Below are 20,734 nucleotides of genomic sequence, written 5' to 3' on the forward strand. Positions count from 1 at the left end.
CTCTGGAAGGAATGGGGTATTAATGACACAGGCTACCAGTGGAGCTAGTAGTGATAAGAATACTTTAAGAGAAGCAAGGTCGGTAAGTAGTGTGGAACATGAGAACTGATCTGGGTCTATCCTTTTTTCCTTTTTAGAGGCCTGAAAGGTTTCTTAAATGGTACTGATGCCCTTTATGCCTGGATGCTAAATAAGGAACATACTTCTTATTATTTAAAAAAATTCAGGGGCGGGGTGCCTGGGTGGTTCAGTCCTTAAGCGTCTGCCTTGGACTCAGGTCATGATCCCAGGGTCCTGGGATCGAGCCCCGCATCGGGCTCCCTGCTCAGTGGGAAGCCTGCTTCTCCCTCTCCCACTCCCCCTGCTTGTGTTCCCTCTCTCGCTGTCTCTCTCTCTCTCTGTCAAAAAATAAATAAAATTAAAAAAAATTCAGGGGTGCCTGGGTGGCTCAATTGTTAAGCGTCTGCCTTCTGCTCAGGTCATGAGAACCGCACATTGGCCTCCTTGCTCCGTGGGGAGCCTGCTTCTCCTTTTCTCTCTGCTGCTCCCCCTGCTTGTTGCTCTCTCACTTTCTGTCAAATAAATAAAATCTTAAAAAAAAAATTCAGGAGTGGACGAGATCATTGACAAAATTTTTATGAATTTTAGCAAGTGAGTCCAAGTAATGTTATTAATGTTGGTATTGAGAAACTTACCTGTTTGCGTTTGAAAAGCCAAATGTCAGGCAGGTTGTTCCTATTTTCAACTATATTAAATCAACATTTCTCAGAAGTAGTCTTTAAAATAGATACATAGAAAGAGGGCGCCTGGGTGGCTCAGTCATTAAGCGTCTGCCTTTGGCTCAGGTCATGATCCCAGGGTCTTGGAATCGAGCCCCGCATCAGGCTCCCTGCTCAGCAGGAAGCCTGCTTCTCCCTCTCCCTCTGCCCCTGCTTGTGTTCCCTCTCTTGCTGTATCTCTCTGTCAAATAAATAAATAAATCTTTAAAAATAAAAAAAAATAAAATAGATACATAGAAAGATAAAAACTATGGCTATATTTACTTCCAATTGTTTATGGAATGACGAAGTATATTCCTATCTGTAAAATCAGTAAGATATTTTGTAAACATATTAAATTCTTTATTTTCTCAACATTTTGCCTAAATATCTAAAATAGGATCTTTCCCTTAAGCTTATTAACTATGCCCATAACGTAATATTTTTTAAATAGCTGCATTAATATAACTGTTAGAAAAGTGGTATTAATGTGGACTATGGAATGTGGCCATAGTTTTTTTAGTTGCCGTAACAGCAACATTGAGCCATTTTTATACTGATCAGACATTCTGATGGTATTTGTTAGAAGGCATCTATTTCTACTGTCAGTTATAGTGTATGTACAAATATATTGTAATAATTAATTTGCTTTTTTATAGTTCTTTTTCAAAGTATTGCCATTTGTATTGAATATAATATGTGTCGTTTCACAATGAAAATTTACTAACTAACTGAAGGGAACTAGCAGTGGGTTTTCTGGTGCACTAATCAAGAAGTAGCATTTTTGGACCTTTTCATGTCCTTTGAATAGGAGAGTGAATGTGGGCCTTGTGATTTGTTACTCTGTTTTTACTGCTTCGGGAATTGAGAACTTTTACTTATGTACTTCATGTTTCTGCAGCTTCAAGCAGGGTAGGAATTTTTAGGTCTATTTTGAAAAAGCTGTGACGGGAATGTTACATACACACGTGACAAAGGTGTGTGTCAGTTACTGGACCTGCAAGGAGACCTTCGTAGTCTTGGAGAGTAATCATATGCTTCTCTTTATTATTTAAAGTGACCCCCATCCTAACTGATACAGTTACTACTGAACCAGAACTACTTTTCAGTTCTGAAGTATAATGCGTACCATATAGTTGACATGCACATAGTGGAGAAAAGCCCAGAAACCGTGCAAGAGCAACTTTTTCATTTTGAAATAAAAATTCGCCATACCTCGGGTGCCTGGGTGGCTCAGTTGGTTAAGCGACTGCCTTCGGCTCAGGTCATGATCCTGGAGTCCCGGGATCGAGTTCCACATCAGGCTCCCTGCTCAGCAGGGAGTCTGCTTCTCCCTCTGACCCTCTTCCCTCTTGTGCTCTCTATCTCTCATTCTCTCTCTCTCAAATAAATAAATAAAATCTTAAAAAAAAAATTCGTGATACCTCATTTTTCTCCACTGTTAAAACTTTCAGTTCTTACTTTTTACTCCTGGGAGGAAGAGTAGGGATTGTCTTGTGTTGGGCTACTATGAAAATAATCTAAGATCACAAGATTGCACTTTAAATTTTGACAGAATTAATTTGTTACATATCAGCATTATGAAAACTTAAAATTTTGGTATATCTTGCACTTTCAGAAAGTTCTCTTAACAGTTAATATAATCAAATTGCATATTGGTATTTAAATTAAGACAAAAGTTACTAAAATAACTAGGGCCTAAATGATACTAGTTAATTACATGGCTTTGGTGTGCACTAGTGACATTTTATGAATATTTTGCTTTAGTTTTGTGGGGAGAAAGTGTCTGATATACTTTTTAAACTTTATTATAGAGAACTGGAAATATTCACAAAATAAAGTCATTTTTATGAATCTGCATTATATTCATCTTCTGTTCTTGCCAGTTTAATATAATGGCCAGTCTTGTTTTAATCTACACACTATCCTACAGTAGTTCCCTCCTGACCCCCCAGTGATTTTGAAGGAAATCCCAGACATCATGTAATTTCATTGGGAAATATTTCAAGTGTATCTCTAAAAGAGAATCAAATTATTTGTATTCCCTGTGAGTACTAGCTAGCTTTGTTGTGGAGAGGAAGTTCAAGAGTGCTTGGAAACAGGCCTATTTTATTGTTATTTTGCATTCAGAAAGATCAATAGTTTATACTACTTGGGTATTTTACTATTACAGTAACTCTCAAAGGATTTGAAATGTTGATTTTATAAATAACATCTAAAAATATGAATTATCATCATGAATATATATGGAGTTATGTGACAGTCCTCGTTTCAGAGCTGACCTGCAGTTTGCTTTGTCATTTGCTCCTGGCTCTTCCCTACTCTGCCAAAATTTGTGTTTTTTTATTTAAATGCTGAGAAATGGCATATATAACACTTAGTTTCAGATGAAATTCTGTAAGCTTCGGCATGCGTCAGAGAAAGAGATGACAGAATAAGGATGCATGTGAGCTGAGAAAGAGAAAGGCAGAGGGGTGAACACTGGGGCCAGGCACTGGTGTGGAGGTGACTCCCCTTCTCTCACTCTTGCTCACCCAGCCTCCTCGCCTGCTCTTGACTTTTTGTTTCTTTTCTTGGTTCCCTTTTGGTTTCTATCTTTTTCCTTCTCTTGGCCTTTACTTAATTTTGCCTGTGGCATTCATTGTCAGGAAGATTGCTAACTCCTCCCTTGGAGGGTGTTTTATTGTGTAGGGGTTGTAAGGGGAAACCTTAAAAAATGAAAGCTTTTAAGACTAATTTGTTGTGCTTTAATTCATTTTATATAGATTTTATGCAGATTTTATTTCAACTAATTCAAATACTAACTGTGGGCTAGATTGAACTTTTCTATACTCTGGATGAACCACACAGTGTATCAAAAACATTAATTTTATTGACTTTAAAGTTTACTTTATATGCTGTTAGTGAAAAGATATGTAATAATAACTTTTCCTTTTTTGTTGTCTTTTGCTTCCCATTTATTGATGAAACTGATCCTGATACTCAAATGTGACTCTTCAGTTCACAAGGTTCCTTTGCAGCTCACCTCTGGAGGTAAGAGTTTACTCCCTGACCTTAATACTAGGATCACTAATTGGACGCCACTGTTGGTATGTTTTGTTAGGCATTTATTTGGTAAATTAGAGGTGATCATTTTGTTTTAACACATACTCTTCAATAATGGTAAGGAGATGAATACAGACTTTGTTTAGAATAAGAATTCCTGTTAAGTTATAAAACTGCTCACCTTCATAACAGGTCATTGCTTCTTTTTAAGAACATTTTCTTTTTTTTGAGTAAACTGAAATCAGTCTTGCATTGTAAAGAGCCTTATTGTATCTGCTTCCTTCCTAACTGTTGACACTAGCCTTATTCTGTCTTAACTGCCCTGGCTGTTAACCGGTAACCAAGAGCTGCAGGAGTCAAGGGGGTGGGGGGGATGTTGTCAGGCAAGTTTCTGTTGGTTTGAGAGCACTTTTTCAAACCCCAGATTTGATGAGGGAAGAGCAAAGGACTTACCTGTTACTGAGCTTTTCTTAAACACACGCGTGCTCCCTTCCTCTGTCTCGCTCTCCGCCCCCTCCTCCCTCCCTCCCTTTCTCCCCGCTCCTCTCCCCTGCCTTCCCCTCCCCTTCTCTCAGTGCATCATTCACTTCTACCTTGAGTCCTTATAATAGTTCTGCGGGGTAGAGCTGAGACTCCCGGTGATAACATTGTGAGATAAAGATATTTAGGAAAGCAGCTGACCTGTGAGTTGACACAGATGGGTGAGGCTTTGAGGAAGGAGGAGGGGAGAGGAGGCCGCGGGGTAGAGATGCTTGCACTCAGAACCAAAGCTGGTTTTCAGAGCATTCCTTCCCTTAGTGGTCACATTGGGCAAATCGCAACTTCCCTGAGTCTGGGTTTTCTTATCTTTAAAATGCAAATGATAATTCTTACCTTTCCGATGAAGCAGTGGACACGGCAGCGTTTTTAGAGTGCTACTCAGGGGCACCTGGATGGATCAGGCTCAGGTCTTAATCCCAGGGTCATGAGTTCAAGTGAGTTCAATAAATAAAGCGCTACTCAAACCTTAGTGATATTTTGTATTTTCCTCTTGGGCTGTATGTACTGCAGCCCCACACAATAAGACACTGTTCTCTGCCTTTCCCTTGTCCTTCCTTTTGCTTCTGTTTATTGCACTTTATGTTCCCTTCCCCCATTCCCAGCTTGTTCAAATCCTATCCCTCTCCAGGTTGAGCCTCCAGGTTTTGTCCACTGCCTGGCCCTCCTGCACCTCTCCATACAGAGCCAGTGTTCCCTGTTCTGCTTCAGTAACACTGTGTTCATGAAATTACTGAAACGTTGTGGGTGTATGGTGTAGCCCAGCCTAGCACATTAAATACTCGTAGAGACCAGTTTGATGATTGCCAGGGGAAACTGACGAGGCCAGAGAGTACCATCCAAGTTTGGTCACATTTTCTAAATATCCAGGATCAAGGGGGAAACGAAGCTGTTTGGACAGACTCTGGGCTTTGAAATGTCAGAGGCTTGGTTGGCCTATGAGCAAGTCATTTCATCTTTTGGTTTATCTAAAGATGGGAATGGTAATACTTTATAGTTATTAAAATGAAATGAAATAGTGTGTGGCAAACACTGAACACAATGCCTGTCACATAGAATTTTAAGTAAAGTTTAGGGCGAAAACAATAAAAGCAAACCGTAAGAAATTTGAAGACAGTATAAATTATACAACTTACTCTTCATTTGAAGCATTTTTTAAGCATAGCAGAATGGGAAGTATCACAAAGGAAAGGATGGAAAAATAAAAATAAGATTTGCTTCTGTTAAAAATCCTTAATTTTGTTCATGAAAACATACATAGTTAAAAGGCAGTTTGGGGAAAGTGTGATAACAAGGTTATTATACTTAATGATCTCCTGGAATCAATTTTAAAAGGTACTATTTTCTTTCCCATAATTTTTCGTTGGATTTTATGAGATAGTGTGGTGAAATACAAATGATAATAAATGTTTTAAGAGTTTAACCTTGTAAGTAATCAAAGAAGTGTAGTTTAAAAGAACAATGATAAATGCTTGCTTACCTGTTTAGAATTTTTTTTTTTTAAAGATTTTATGTATTCATGAGAGACAGAGAGAGAGAGAGAGAGAGAGGCAGAGGGAGAAGCAGGCTCCCAAGGAGCAGGGAGCCCGATGCGGAACCCGATCCCAGGACTCTAGGATCCTGACCTGAGTTGAAGGCAGACGCTTAACCATCTGAGCCACCCAGGCGCCCAGAATTTTTTTTTTTTTTAATGAATGCTTAGGATGGTATGATGGGATGGGATGTTTTTAAACTTTCTCCTATACAGAAATCAGTTTGGTTATCTACATTAAACACCCTATATAAATTCATACCTGTGGGTTGTGTGCCTGACTAATTTTAGTCTAAGAATCACTGCCAGGGAAATAATCAGAAGTGAGGACAAAACTTGCATAAATGTTTATTACAGCTTTATTTATTTATTTATTTTTAAGATTTTTTTTTTTTTTAACTTATTCATTTGAGAGAGAGACAGAGAGCACAAGCGGGGGAGAGGCAGAGGGAGAAGGAGAAGCAGGCTCCCTGCTGAGCTGGAAGCCTGACATGGGGCTTGATCCCAGGACCTGGAGATCATGACCTGAGCCGAAGGCAGACACTTAACCATCTGAGCCACCCAGGTGCCCTAACAGCATTATTTATAATGGCAAAAAATTTATAAACAGTCTAAATGTCCAGCAGTAGGAGGAGGTCAAGTAAATAATGGTATAGACAGCCATATTATGGATAGAACACTCTACAGCCATTAAAATTGGGATTTATGCATATACATGTTCATGAGTATGTGTTGATGAACAAAACAGTGAATGAAGTAGGATGCAAGATTATACATGCAGATTTCAGTTTAAAAATAATTTAAGCATACAGAAATTAATTAAGAAGATACACAAGATGTTAAATTGTTTCACCCTTTGCTCTTCCATGAAGGAGCCACAATGGGGAGAAGAGATACCTTGGTAGGTTTTTAGTGGTGACTTTTGTAGTCAGTGTTTGGAAAGTACATCAGGCAAGTCTCTGATTGACGTGCAAACAGGGTCTAGTCTTGGGGGAAAAAGGTGGGTAGGGAGAAATTGCAGGAGTTTAGGTGAAGAGAATGCTGATAAGGTTTAAAGCTGAACTCTGATTTCAGCAAGAGCTTCGTGGAGTAACCAGGAAGAATGGTTTTGAGCAGAAGACGTTTAGGCTGGATTGGCTTACCTGGAAATGGAGTGAATAAGGAGGCTGGCTCTTGATGTCCACTGCACTACTGGGGCAGCGTTAACAATGGCAAAAATCCTTCTAAATAGACCTCACTAATGGATTTTTCTCAAATGTAAGCCCAATGAGAGAGGACCCTGTTTTTCTTGCTTCCTGTGTTTCTGATTTTAGTATAGTAAATAGTACAGTGGAGGCACTGGATAAATATTTGCTGAATGGTTGGATGAATGAATAAGCCAGGTGGGGCTGAGGCTGCAAGTAACAGGATTTTACCCATAATTTGGCAGTGGTCAGCTAAAAACACACAAGGCTTAATATTTATGTTTCAATATGGTTAACAGTCTTCCTAGCAAGATTATAGCTACTTAAGATCAGGATCTTTGTCTTTTTTATCTTTGGATGCTCTCTGGTGTAGATAGGGCTTGGAGTTTACCATCTGTACAGCTAGAGTTGTACCAAACAGTTTTTTAATTACATCTGGCTAAATATTGAGAATCTGTGTGCAGAAGCTTTAATCTTTGGTGAACAGTAGAGGGAAAGTATGATCAAATTTTAGTGATAGTTTCTGTCATTTTCTATCTGATCTGCTTTTTCCACTTAATGATCCGGAGTGGTGTTTTACTGTGTTTAAATCTCTTTTCTTACTGAGCTTATGGACATGGGGAAAGGAAAAAAAAAATCAAAATTAGAGATGACCAATGTGCTTTTGTTTGCTTGAAGTATTTGGGGAATACCTTGAGGGCTTTCTGTTGAAATTTTTCTAGTCTGGAATTTTGCAGGGGCTGCCTAATGGCGTAGTTAGTGGCTGCTATCCCCCAAATTTCCAACAGCACTGAGCTCAGGATTCTGTTCCTTTGCCACCTCCTTTGCCTGTGAGCCAAAGCAAAGCCAAAGTAAGAGAGTGTTAGGAGTCCCAAATGTTTAATTTTGCCATTAAGCTTATGTTTTAGCTGGAGAAGGAAAATTACACATACGATAAATACCCAAACACCTTCCCTAATTTTGATTAAAAAAAATAATAATTCAGGGCGCCTGGGTGGCGCAGGCGTTAAGCGTCTGCCTTTGGCTCAGGTCATGGTCCCAGGGTCCTGGGGATCGAGCCCCGCATCGGGCTCCTTGCTTGGCGGGAGGCCTGCTTCTCCCTTTCCCACTCCCCCTGCTTCTGTTCCCTCTCTGGCTGTGTCTCTCTGTCAAATAAATAAATAAAGTCTTTAAAAAAAAGAAAAGAAAAATAATTCTGGTAGAGACCGTAAAATACATGAGACTTGCAGTTGAAAATGAAGAATACTCTAAACTTCACTTTGTTCACAGAACCAGTATGAATGAACCATGTCCCTTTGTTATAAGTCCTAAACAGTTAACTGCCACATGAATCTAACGAAATTGTCAGGTTATAGTAATTACATCAGTAATTTGATCTGCTGTCATTTGAATGGAGCCATGTGTGTAGAGTCAGTTACTTCCCTCTGTGGGGCTGACCCTTTTACATTCCTGTAAGCTGAAGACTAATAGAGCTCATTAAGCTTTATGGGAAAAGAGCTTTTATCACCTCGTCAAGTCAGGCAACATATTTCCATTATATTCCTAATTTCATGTGGCTCTGTGGCTGCTGATGTGCACTCCCCTGCTAGGTTTACATCGGACCTCTCCCTTACAGACATTTTTATTGACATTTCTAAGTCTGAATTACATTTTGTGTGGCACCACCTACAGATGTCTTCAATTAAATGTAGGTAAATAAAGGGGATTATATATCAGAGGCTAAAAGATTCTTGAAATTCTCTCCCGAATCACGCTTTGCCAGCCAGTCCAGTAGGGTGCAGTCTTGTCGGCATTTCGGAGGCGGAGAGCTACAGGAGAGGTGTTTGTAAGACGTTTCACCACGTGTGAATGTAGGTGGCTTAGGTTTCTGTTCAGGTATGTCCTTCTGTTTCATTTCAGATCAATTCCAATCTTCCTTCATTCAACAGGTATCATAATAACATCGAGATGTTAGCACCTATAGTGGATGGGTACTATGCTAAGCTCTTTGCTTATGTAGTTTTAATTCTCACAGAATGTCTGTGAGGTAGATATTCCCAGTTTTGTTCTAAGGAAAATTGAGCCCGGAGAGGTACATTGGTTGAGCTCAACATCACAGCTGTTGGTATGTGGCAATAATAAGATAGGAAGGAGAAAATGAAATAATACTGCTATAAGATTCTTCTTTTAAAAGTTTTAATTTTAATTCTAATAAGTTAACACATAGTGTCATATTAGTTTCAGATATACAATATAGTGGTTCCACAGTTCCATACATTGCCCGGTGCTCATCACAACAGGTACCCTCCTTAGTCCCCATCACCTGTTTCACCCAACCCCCCCTCCCCTCTGGTAATGCTATAAGATTCTTGCACTACATGAAGTGATAAGTTCGAGATGTATTTTGTAAACCCAAGGGCAAGATTGCTCAAGCTTGTCACTGTTGACATTTTGGATCGGTTAAATCTTTCTTGTGGGTGCTCTCCTGTGCATTGTGTGATGCTTAGCAACATCTCTGGCTTCTACCCAATAGATGCCAGTAGCACCCTCCCCCTAAGTTGAAACAAAATGTTTACAGATTTTGCCAAATGTCCCAAAGGGGTAAATTGGCTCCCTATTGAAAACTGCTGTCCTAGAGCAGCCTTAAAAACAAAGAGATACAGTTGTTAAGTCAGTAGGGAAAATAACTGCCATGATAACATGTTTTCAGTCTCATGAAAGGCAGAAAAAGAAGGAAAGGTGAACAAAGAACAAGTGAGACAGATAGAAAGCAAATAGCAAGATGTCCACTTAAATCCAGCCCTACTGATTACATTAAATATAAATGATCTGAACCAGGACTCTGCTATATCGACATGTTCTATATCTACACTGTCTCAAGCATGTATGTAGCTAGTGGTCCTAAGTAGGTACTGAGCTTTTTAGCACCTGAATTTTAAATTTTTAAGATTTGAGTTAACTTATGCAGCCACATATGGCCAGTGGCTATCCAAACACTCCAATTAAAAGTCAGAGATTGGGGCGCCTGGGTAGCTAGGTCAGTTAAGTGTCTGCCTTCAGCTCAGGTCATGAACCCAGAGTCCTGGGATTGAGCCCCACATTGGGCTCCCTGCTCAGCAGGGGAGTCTTGATTCTCCCTCTCCCTCTGCTCATGTGCTGTCTCTCTCTCTCTCTCTCTCTCGTTCTTTCAAATAAAAAACAAAATTAAAAAAGAGATTATCAGATTAGATTAAAAAAAAGCAAACTCTCTTAACTGTGCAGACATGGATCATTTAAAAGTAAAAGGCCAGAGTAAGGCAAATCATGCAAATGCTAATCATAAGAAAGTTGGAGTGACTATATTCGTATCTGACAAAGTAGACTTAGGGCAAAGGCTCGTATCTGAAAGGAAGAGGGATGTTTCATAGAGATAAAGTGGTCGGTTCATCATATAAAGACACGGTAATCCAAAATGTGAGACAATAATAAGAGCCCAGGAATACATGAAGCAAAAACCAGTGGAACTGAGAGGGGAAAGAGTCCGACCCACACTTATAGTTGGAGACTTTGGGACAACTTTCTCCATAGTTGACAGAACAATTAGAAAACTAGAAGGACCATAGAGGATGTGAACAACACCATCGCATCGTTTTACTTCATTGACCTCTATTGAACACTATACCCAATAATGATACGTAGTTTTTCAAGTACACAGGGAACATTTACTAAGACAGATCAGAGGCTGTACCATTATGCATATCTCAGTAATTGAAAAGGATTGAAATCATCTCTGATCAAATTGGAATTGTTAGACTCAATAACAGAAAGAACTCATAACTCAATAATAACAAGACGGGCAGTGTAGTTAGAAAATAGGCAAAAGACTTGATTATATCTTTCACCAGAGAAAACATACAAATGGTTAATAAGGACATGAAAAGATGCTCACCATCCATTAGGGAAATGCAGGTTAAAACCTCAAAGAGATACCACCACAAACCCACTAGAATGGCTGTCATCAAAAGACAGTAACAGGTGTTGGCAAGGTGTGGAGAAACTGGCAACCTTCTGCATTGGGGTGGGGTTGTTAAAATGGTATAGCCATGGTTTTGCATTTCCTCAAAATATTCAAGATAGGAATATACCCAAGCAAAATGAAAATATACATCCAAAGACTTGGATGTGAATGTTCATAGTAGCATTATTCATAATGGCCAAAAGCTGGAAATAATTCAAATGTCTGTCAACTGGTAAGTGGATAAATGTCCATCCATACAGTGGAATACTGTTGAGCAGTAAACAGACACCAGTTAGGATATAGGTTACAACATGGGTGAACCTTCAAACATGATGTGAAAGAAGCCAGACACAGGGGGCTACATATTGTGTTTCAGTTTAAATGAATTACCCAAAAAAAGGAAATTGAGAGAGTCAGAAGGGAGATCAATAGAATTAGAGATAAGAGTGGAGGCTTAATACAAAGGGTCTCATGGGAGTTTTGGGGGTGATAGAGATGATCCCAAATTGGATTGTGGTGATGATTCCACAATTCTATAAATTTGCTAAAAATACGCAGAATTTTACACTTAAAACGGGTGAAATTTATCATGTGTAAATAAAGCTGGGGGAAAAAGGCGTATATCATTTCTTCATCCTTTATTTATTTATTTATTTATTTATTTATTTATTTATTTATTTATTTTATAGATTTTATTTATTTGACAGAGAGAGACACAGCGAGAGAGGGAACAGAAGCAGGATGAGCGGGAGAGGGAGAAGCAGGCTTCCTGTGGAGCAGGGAGCCCGATGCGGGGCTCGATCCCAGGACCCTGGGATCATGACCTGAGCCGAAGGCAGATGCTTAATGACTGAGCCACCCAGGGGATCCCTTCATCCTTTAATTTTCTAAAATATTGTAGAAAAGATTTGATTCAGCTTGATATCTTGCTTCCTTACTTCATCCCTGTAGTGTAGTGTTTGCAGTTTTACTATTCCCCAAGATAGTATTACATATTGAAATAGATGTGCTTTAGGAAATATTTAAATATTAGCTATGTAGTTAATACTCTTAATTTTAAATGTTAGCCATTACTATTTTTTGATAGCTTGTAAAACCATCTTTCCAAGCTCTTTTTGAAGTTGAGAGCTACTTTGCTTCTCACTTAGAGCTCTGTGATAGACTGGAATAATGTGGACATCTGGGTGTGTGTATGTGCACTGATTGCAAGCTGCAGGTAGCAGCAGAAAAAAAAAAGGACCATAAAAACCTAACCATCTCTTCAGTCTGCAAGCAAATGAAAGATCATTGCTTGGGGTGGCTCTGGTCAAGAGATGTCAAGATATCTCCAGTGGCCAGAATTTGGAAGAGGGAATGGCTGTTACCCAAACCGGGTCTTGTTAGAATTGAAGGGGGCTTGTAGAGGTAGTAGTGGAGGGGTGAAATGGAGAAGACTGAGCTGTTAAACTTGGGAGGGGAGTTAAAACAATTTTACCAAACAAGGAGAATGCTGAGGATCTGGTAGCCAGAGAGCTGGCCTGAACTGGAGAGCCGTGGAGAGAAGCGTAGGAAGAGGGTTCAGCCGGGTGACCTGCTGTCTGGTCTGGGGCCTGGGAGCACCAGCTGTGTGTGGAGAGCCAGGACCTGGGCAAACAGCGGTATCTGAACAGGGGCTAGATCTCAGAGAATGGCTGTCAGGCTGCTATTGGTATTGAATGATTAGAAAAGGAAAGCTAGGCTGTGGCTTGATCCACTGGGCAAAAGGGAGATACAAGTGAGGGGTGCTGTTTTTTCTAGTTTCATGGGTTGGGGAAGAGTCATGTAGTTTTCGGGCTGAGTCCCCTATACTGTAGAATCAGGCAGAGTAGTGTTGGGCAGAGGCACCAGTTAGAATTCTGGAGCCAGATCCCCCAACTCATTGGGATTATCATTTGATTGGTCTCCCATTCGGTTAGGTCTGAAGGCTGTTGGGCGGTTGTGGCTGGGGTGGGACTGCTCCTGAGGCTGCTGACGAAGAGTCGGTTGAACCGAAGCTATTCCTGCTTGCCCTCTATTTACTTCAGTAAGTAGGGCTTAAACATCTCTTATGTGATAGTCAGAATAGTATTCCCTGGCCTCACACAGGCACTCAGTAAGTGCTGGTTGAATACATGAACTTACCTCCAGTTTGCTTCTGGATATCACATGATAGCTGAGCCAATGTTATTTGAAACCTTATGTTTTATAGTGAAATTGTATAAACTGGAAGTCTTTTCCTGGAAACCAATCTCCTATGATAAAAATATCAAAATTTATTCTGAGAATAAGAGAAAGCTTACTAGAATAGAAAACCAGACCTTAAAGAGAAAAATGCCATAAATTTCCTTGTTGAAGATTTTTCTGGCATGGAGCTTAGATTAGTTTAGGCATCTTAAAATTGAAGTCCATTGCAGGTACCTCTTTGCCAGATCAGTCTTCCTTTAGCAATAGTGGTTTGCACTGAGAGGATCTTTCAGCTGTGTTCAAAATTAGGGTCATCTGCCTTGACTGTTTTCATTACCCATTAAATGTGCATGAATGCTTCAGAAAATGTTTGAATGGTAAATCCTGTGGTGGATTAGTTTCCATGGGGATGTCAGTCTTGTTTGATGTTTGCAATCATTCAGTTCTAAATAAAAATATCAGGTTGGGTTGTCATTGGGGGGATGCTTTTCCAGCAAGTCTCAGATTGAATTGACATTAAGTAAATTTCATTAAGATAGTTACTCTTAATTCTAAGGTGTTGTAGTGTTCAATAAATATTGACTAATCTGTAGAATTGTGAAGTTTGGGGTTCTGTTACTTTTCCTTGTGTTTTGTGATGCCTCACTAAAAGTCTTTTTGTTGGATAGTTAGGATTTAAAAATATAAAGAAATGTCAAAGTAAAGAAAACAGTTAACAGATTAACATCTTAATTTTTATGTATTCTGCGATAGAAATGCAAAAATTGTTCCTTTCTTATTTCTGTCACACTTACTAAACACATTTACTATAAATCATTCCTCAATGATTTAAGCTCTGTAAAGTTCAAATTTTTGTCATCACAGTGCTTCTAGTTTTAAGTTATAAATATTAGGGTAAACTTTTTTGCTTGCTTTGAAACATTTCATTTCCTAAGAATTATGTCATTGAGAAATATATTTCTTGATTCATCCTTTGGCTTAGTAAGTTGCTGAAATATCTTAATTCATTACATTAAATAGAACATGTTACTGTATTGTGATTATGTTCTGACCTGGGGGGTACCACAGAAGCAGTGTCCAGTGAGAAAAACACTGAACCGAAAGTTGAGAATTCCAGGTTTGGGTCCTTCTCATTCCTCTAAATGGGTCTTGTGACCTTGGACAAACCCCTTTATCACCCCAGCTCTCACTTTTTCATTTTTAAAGTGAGTAAGGGATCTCAAATGAAGAGCTCCCTCAAACTGAGTGAACTCAGCCAACATTTTAACATATTTTGTACAGTTGACTCTTGAACAATACAGGTTTGAACTGTGATTCACTAATACATGGATTTTTTTTTTATGGTACAGTATTATAAATGTATTTTCTCTTATGATTTTATTAATATTTTCTTCAGCTTACTTTATTGTAAGAACACAGTATCTAATACATATAACACAAAATAATTGACTGTTTCTGTTATCAGTTATGTTTCCTGTCACTAGCAGGCTGTTAGTAGTTAAGTTTTTGGGAGTCAAAGGTTATTTGTGAATTTTCGACTGTGCTGGGTGGGGGGTGTTGGTGTCCCAACCCCCATGTTGTTCAAGGGTCAGCTGTAGCTTCCTTTCAGACTCAGGCATTATAAACTAGGCAAATAAAATACACTTCCCTCAACTTAGTACTAGCTGTAGTCCCTCCAGTTTTGTCTTTCACTGTGCTTTTTATTATGTTCTGAAGCAAGCTGACACTTAGAACAATTCTCCTCACTCTCTGGGTGGCTCAGTTGGTTAAGCGACTGCCTTCGGCTCGGGTCATGATCCTGGAGTCCCAGGATCGAGTCCCGCATCGGGCTCCCTGCTCAGCAGGGAGTCTGTCTCTCCCTCTGACCTTCTTCTCTCTTATGCTCTCTCTCTACCATTCTCTCTCTCTCTCAATAAATAAATAAAAATCTTTAAAAATAAAAAAAAACAAAAAAACAAGTGTTATCCTGTTACCTTGCATACCCAAATGTATTTCTCTCTTATTTTTGCCTTTAGTATGGTACATATGAATTATATCTTTTTTTTTTTTTGAGAATTGACATTTTTATTACAACACACCCTACTAATTATGAAATATGGCTTGTCTTTGCATTTCCCACACTTCCTTCTGCACTTTCCACTGGCATTTGAAAGTTTCCATTACATCTCCTGTTATGTTCATTCCTAGGTATTTTGCATGTGTGTATTACTAATGTAAATTGAGATATTTTCCTCTGTTTCTTTTAATTTCTTGAGGTTTGTAAATGTGATTATTTGTGTACATTTTTTTTTAATTTTTTATTGTTATTTTAATCACCATATATTACATAATTTGTTTTGGTGTAGTGTTCCATGATTCATTGTTTGTTATGAATTATATCTTTTAATAAAGTAATAGCTTTGGGTTCTCGAAACTGGGAGGTAGGTCATTGAGAACTACCTGATTATGTAAGCATTTTAGCAGACTGGGAAAGTGCATAAATACAAACATCACAAATTTCTTATGCATCCCTTTTACATCTTCTCAGAGTAGCAAGGATGAACGTGTTTATTGACATGACCCAAAGATATAGTCATTCTATAGCATATATAAATAAGCAGGACAAATTTATAAATACTATGCTCATTGTTTTAGTGTTCATTCTTACTTAGAATCTACTTAGTTATCCAAAGATTGTTTATTACATTTGTTAATTTATATTAATCCACATTTTAAAATTATTTAAGAATCTTAGAAGTTATGTTTAAGCCACCATAAAACGTAATATATAAAAAAGTTTGTCGGTTGCTCAACATGACTAGTCGTTAGGGAACTGCAAATGAAACCCACAGTAAGATACCACCTTCACACCCATTGGGATGGCTATTATCAAAAATAGAGCAAACAGTAAATGTTGGCATGGATGTGGAGAAATTGGAACCCTTGTGAATTGTTTGTAGTCATGTAAAATGGTGCAGCCTCTATGGGAGATGAGTGGCCGTTCCTTAAAAAATTAAAAATCTATTTCCCATATGATCCAGCAATTTCTCTTTTAGGTGTATATTCACAAAAAAATTGAAAACGGGGGCTCAAACAGATATTGTAAACCAGTGTTCATAGAGGCATTGTTCACAATAGCCAAAAGGTAGAAGCAACCCAAGTGTCTATGAACTGATGAAGAGAGAAACAAGATGTGTGCACACCATGGAATATTATTCAGCCTTAAGAAGGAGGGAGACTCTGACATAGGCTATGACATGGATGGACGTTGAGGACATAATGCTAAGTGAAATAAGCCAGTCACAAAAAGGCAAATACTATGTGATTACACTTACCTGAAGTAGCCAGAGTAGGCAAATTCATAGAGACAGAAAGTAGAACAGAGGTTCCCAGGGGCTGAGGAGTTACTGTTTAGTGGATACAGAGTTTCAGTTTGGGATGCTGACAAAGTTCTGTGGGTGGGTAGTGGCCATGGTTGCACCTGTGAATGTACACTCAAAAATGCTGAAAATGGTATATGTTATGTGTATTTTACCACAATTTCAAAATATTTTTCAATGTCAGAATTATAATTTAATTCAGTCTAACACAAATTTGCATGTTTCAAAATCATGAGCATTATGTAGGAATGATGTTAACTTTTTTGATTAATAAACCAGTGAGTGGTTTTAGAAATTTAGACTCTTCATTAGAAAACAAACTCATATTATTTAAAAAACCTATTCATATATTATACCTAATACTAATAAATCTGAGAAAAGATAGACCCTTTTTCCTTTTTTAAGATTTTATTTATTTGAGAGAGAGAGAGATCACAAGCAGGGGGAGGGAGGGAAGCAGAGGGAGAGGGGGAAGCGGACTCCCCACTGAGCAGGGAGCCCAGCACAGCACTGCATCCCAGGACCCTGAGATCATCATCTGAGCTGAATGCAGATGCTTAACCAACTGAGCCACCCAGGTGCCCCCCTTTTTTCTTTCTTAAACCAAAATTATTAAGCCAGTTTGATTTATTTTAAAAATGTTTCTGAGCTAGCAGTTTCTATAAGGAGTTTATTTTCTAAGAATTTGGAGAATATTTGATTTGTATAAATGTTTACTTGTGTCTATAAATCAGTTTTATAGAGCTCCTCTAATAAGGAAATGTGATGGTATGATTCATTAATACCCTCTGAAGGCAGGAAAATGTTTCACATACAATAAGAAATGAAGACTTTTCTGAATCACAAATTCATAGACACTTAGAGCTCTGAGCTCCAGTTCTGCAACTTGAGCTACAGGTCACATGTAAACACAGAAACTCATGGGTTCAGATCTCAAAGAGCTGTTCTCCTTAATTGATTGAACTCACGAATATACAGACAAAAAAAACCCCTAATAAACTCTGTCTCCTCTCACTCAGTGGAGAATAGATCTACATCATTCATCCAACAGACCATAAACCAAACCTAACTATTGTTGCCACTAGTGGGGATAACTTACTGGTCGTAGGAGAATCAGAAACAAAAACAAAAGCACACACTTAGTGGAGAGGGAGAAAAAGACAGAGAAACACAGCACAGTTGGAGCTCTGTTGCTCTGTGGGAATGACTTTGAGAGTCAAGAAAAGACAGGCTGTGAAGGGCCCTGGCGTGTTTCTTAGCTCCATTAAGTGTTCACTTGAGCTTCTCAGTAGGTCAACTCCAAAACTATTAAACTACATTTTCAGAAAGGTAAAAGCATGATAACCATACAAATAGAGCATGAACACATGTCAAATTTTATTTGACTCATTAATTAGTGCAAGAACCAGTAACACATTAAAACGGGTGCAAGGAGCATTTGTGAAAATACAGATACTGAGATACACACACACACAATTTAATAAGAGGTTGAGATGAGATTGCTAAGTTAGATAAAAACAACTGATTACTGAGTTACAGAGCATTAAACTGTAACTTTTTGGGTTACTTGTTCCACTGGGCAGAAATCTTTAAGTTAACCTCTGCCCCAGCCAAATTGTAAAATAACCCAGTCAATAGAAAATCAAGCCCAGAACTGCAGTTAAACCATAAGAGACTCTTAACTCTAGGGAACAAACTGAGGGTTGCTGGAGGGGAGGAGGGGTGGGGGGATGGGGTAACTGGGTGAGGGGCATTAAGGAGGGCACTTGATGTAATGAGAGCTGAGTGTTATATGCACCTGATGAATCACTAAATTCCATCCCTGAAACTAATAATACACTGTATGCACTATATGTTAACTAAATTGAATTTAAAGAAAAAATAAGTGAAAAGAGAACACCCATTTTTTTTGGCCTTTATCAAATTTCAGATACCACTGTGTCTTTTTAATACATGCTAATAATTCTTCAACCTCAGTTTTTAAAACTCTTGATTATACAATATTGCATTTTTATTAAAAATAAATGGAGAAGAGAATATGTATCATCCATGAACCCTGTACTGACAGGACTTGATTTTTTTCCCCATCTTTATAAGTTTGTGTGTGCCCTACACACATGTAGAGAGAGAGAAATTTTGCATATGGTGGGATCATACGTGACACTATATTGTCTTCACTTGGAGAAGTGTTTATTTATTTATTTTTAAAGATTTTATTTATTTATTTAACAGAGAGAGACAGTGAGAGAGGGAACACAAGCAGGGGCAGAGGGAGAGGGAGAAGCAGGCTTCCCGCCGAGCATGGAGCCTGATGCAGGGCTCGATCCCAGGACCCTGGGATCATGACCCGAGCCGAAGGCAGATGCTTAACACCTGAGCCACCCAGGCACCCCGAAATGTTTATAATGTTATTACAAGTTCTTGGTAATAATAGTTTTTATTTACTACATAATAGTTCTTCATATGAATGGACCGTAATTAGCTTATTTTATTTTACAATTTTGTTTAATTTGGTTCTTTCTCCCAATTTGGAAGTGCACAAAGGTTGTCATGGTATCAGTGTCCTGGACATAGTCAATAGGAGCTGATTAAAATTTTTAAGTTAGATGCTACTGAATTGTTTATCGAGATTATCAACAGAAATTGAGGCAGTTGGTGTAGTTTGTTCCTCTCCGATGACCAGCTAATCTTCATCAGCTCAGGGATTCTGATAAAATTGAGGCATTTAGAGGTTTACCTGGTATAAAGTACTGTGTAGCAACTTGAGAGAATTGTGCGAATAAGGACATCATAGGAATTCTTCCTAATTTTAAGGCTATAAAAATTAAGTCGTTTTTATTACTTAATAAAATTAACTTTTATATGCTTTATGAGCAGAGAAAGTGTTGCTTAAAATACAGTAAAAGAAAATATTATAACTTTTTATGTGCACTTTTTTTCATTAGCATCACTTAAATGTTATTGTCTGAATTGAAATATAAGTGGTGATTGGAAATAATATCAGAATAAGCCTGCATAGACAAATAATTTTGGTACAATCTTGTTACAGAATTAACATTATTTAATTTATACCTAAGATAATTGGATATTTTGAAGGCTAGGATCAATAAATTTGTCTCCTATAATGTAAGCTGGGTTGTAAAATGTTGACGTCCAGCAGGATATCAAATCAGAGTACTCAGTTTCTGTTACTGTCAGAATCAGCCCCCAAAAAGTAACCTAGAAAGACAAAATATTTCTTGGTGGTGGTGATTACAATGCTATTGGTAGCTAAACCCATCAGGTAATGTTCCCAGCTAGTTCAAGGCTACAGTTGTCTTGGTAGGAGGGGGGTTTTTGCCAGGGGAACAAGTACTCATTAAAAGCAGACCTTGTGTTAAGTACCATTCTCTAACCGCCCAGAAGAGCTGCCTGAGTGTTGTGTCAGTGAATGGAAGTGCATGGTTATGGAGAGGTTTTCCTTTTCCTGGACATTTAGAGGATTCTGATTAGAGGAAAGTGGAATGTTCTTTGGTGGGAACTACATGTCCAATCACCATGTATTTTCTCAGAATTGATCCTTAAAGTATTTTTAATTTCACATACTTTTGGACATAACTAGAAACAGGGCTGGAGTCTTCCAGGTAGTTTGTCATTATATCTACCATATAATATAGCGATGAGCCAGGAAGTGTGTTAAGTTGGTGGCCATCTTTAGTGTACTGATTGCCAACTAATTAGGAGTTGGTTACATTTGATTTTTAAATCATTGCATGACATATCACCATGAGCATTGCTATTTGTATTTTCCAACTTAAATTCACTTATTTTCTTCATTTCTTAATTATAGACCATATTATTTCAAATTTTCAAATTAGTTTGGGTTTTCTTTTTTAAGAGATTAGGTAAATTTTGATCATAGTGGTTTAGCACATCTTTGTGTTTTTATTTTTAAAATGAATCCCGATGGGGCGCCTGGGTGGCTCAGTCAGTTAAGTGTCCAGTTAAGCATCTAACTCTTGATTTCAGCTCAGGTAATGATCTTGGGGTCCTGAGAGCCAGCCCTGCCTCAGCTCCACGCTCAGCGGGGAGTTTGCTGGAGATTCTGTCTTGCCCTCTGTCCCTCCCCCGACCCGTGCTCGTGCTTTCTCTCTCTCTCTCAAATAAATCTTTTAAAAAAATTA

The 20,734-nt window shown here is 38.4% G+C and overlaps 1 protein-coding gene across 13 annotated transcripts in view; it reads left to right on the forward strand.

The window, feature by feature from the left end:
* ATE1 (arginyltransferase 1) overlaps positions 1-20,734 on the forward strand; it is a 182,461-nt gene that overhangs the window by 59,761 nt on the left and 101,966 nt on the right. For 10 of the 13 annotated variants that reach the window (XM_073904082.1, XM_073904086.1, XM_025880323.2 and 7 more), the window contains one exon: positions 3,759-3,791. The exons of the other annotated variants lie outside the window; for them this stretch is intronic. In XM_073904082.1, the coding sequence (XP_073760183.1) occupies positions 3,759-3,791 (33 nt within the window). The remainder of the gene's footprint in view (positions 1-3,758; positions 3,792-20,734) is intronic. 13 annotated transcript variants of the gene reach the window in all.

This window comes from Callorhinus ursinus, unplaced genomic scaffold, assembly GCF_003265705.2.
Source record: "Callorhinus ursinus isolate GAN/ISIS: 27379988/994484 unplaced genomic scaffold, GSC_fseal_2.0 scaffold20, whole genome shotgun sequence".
Classification (NCBI taxonomy): Eukaryota; Metazoa; Chordata; class Mammalia; order Carnivora; family Otariidae; genus Callorhinus; species Callorhinus ursinus.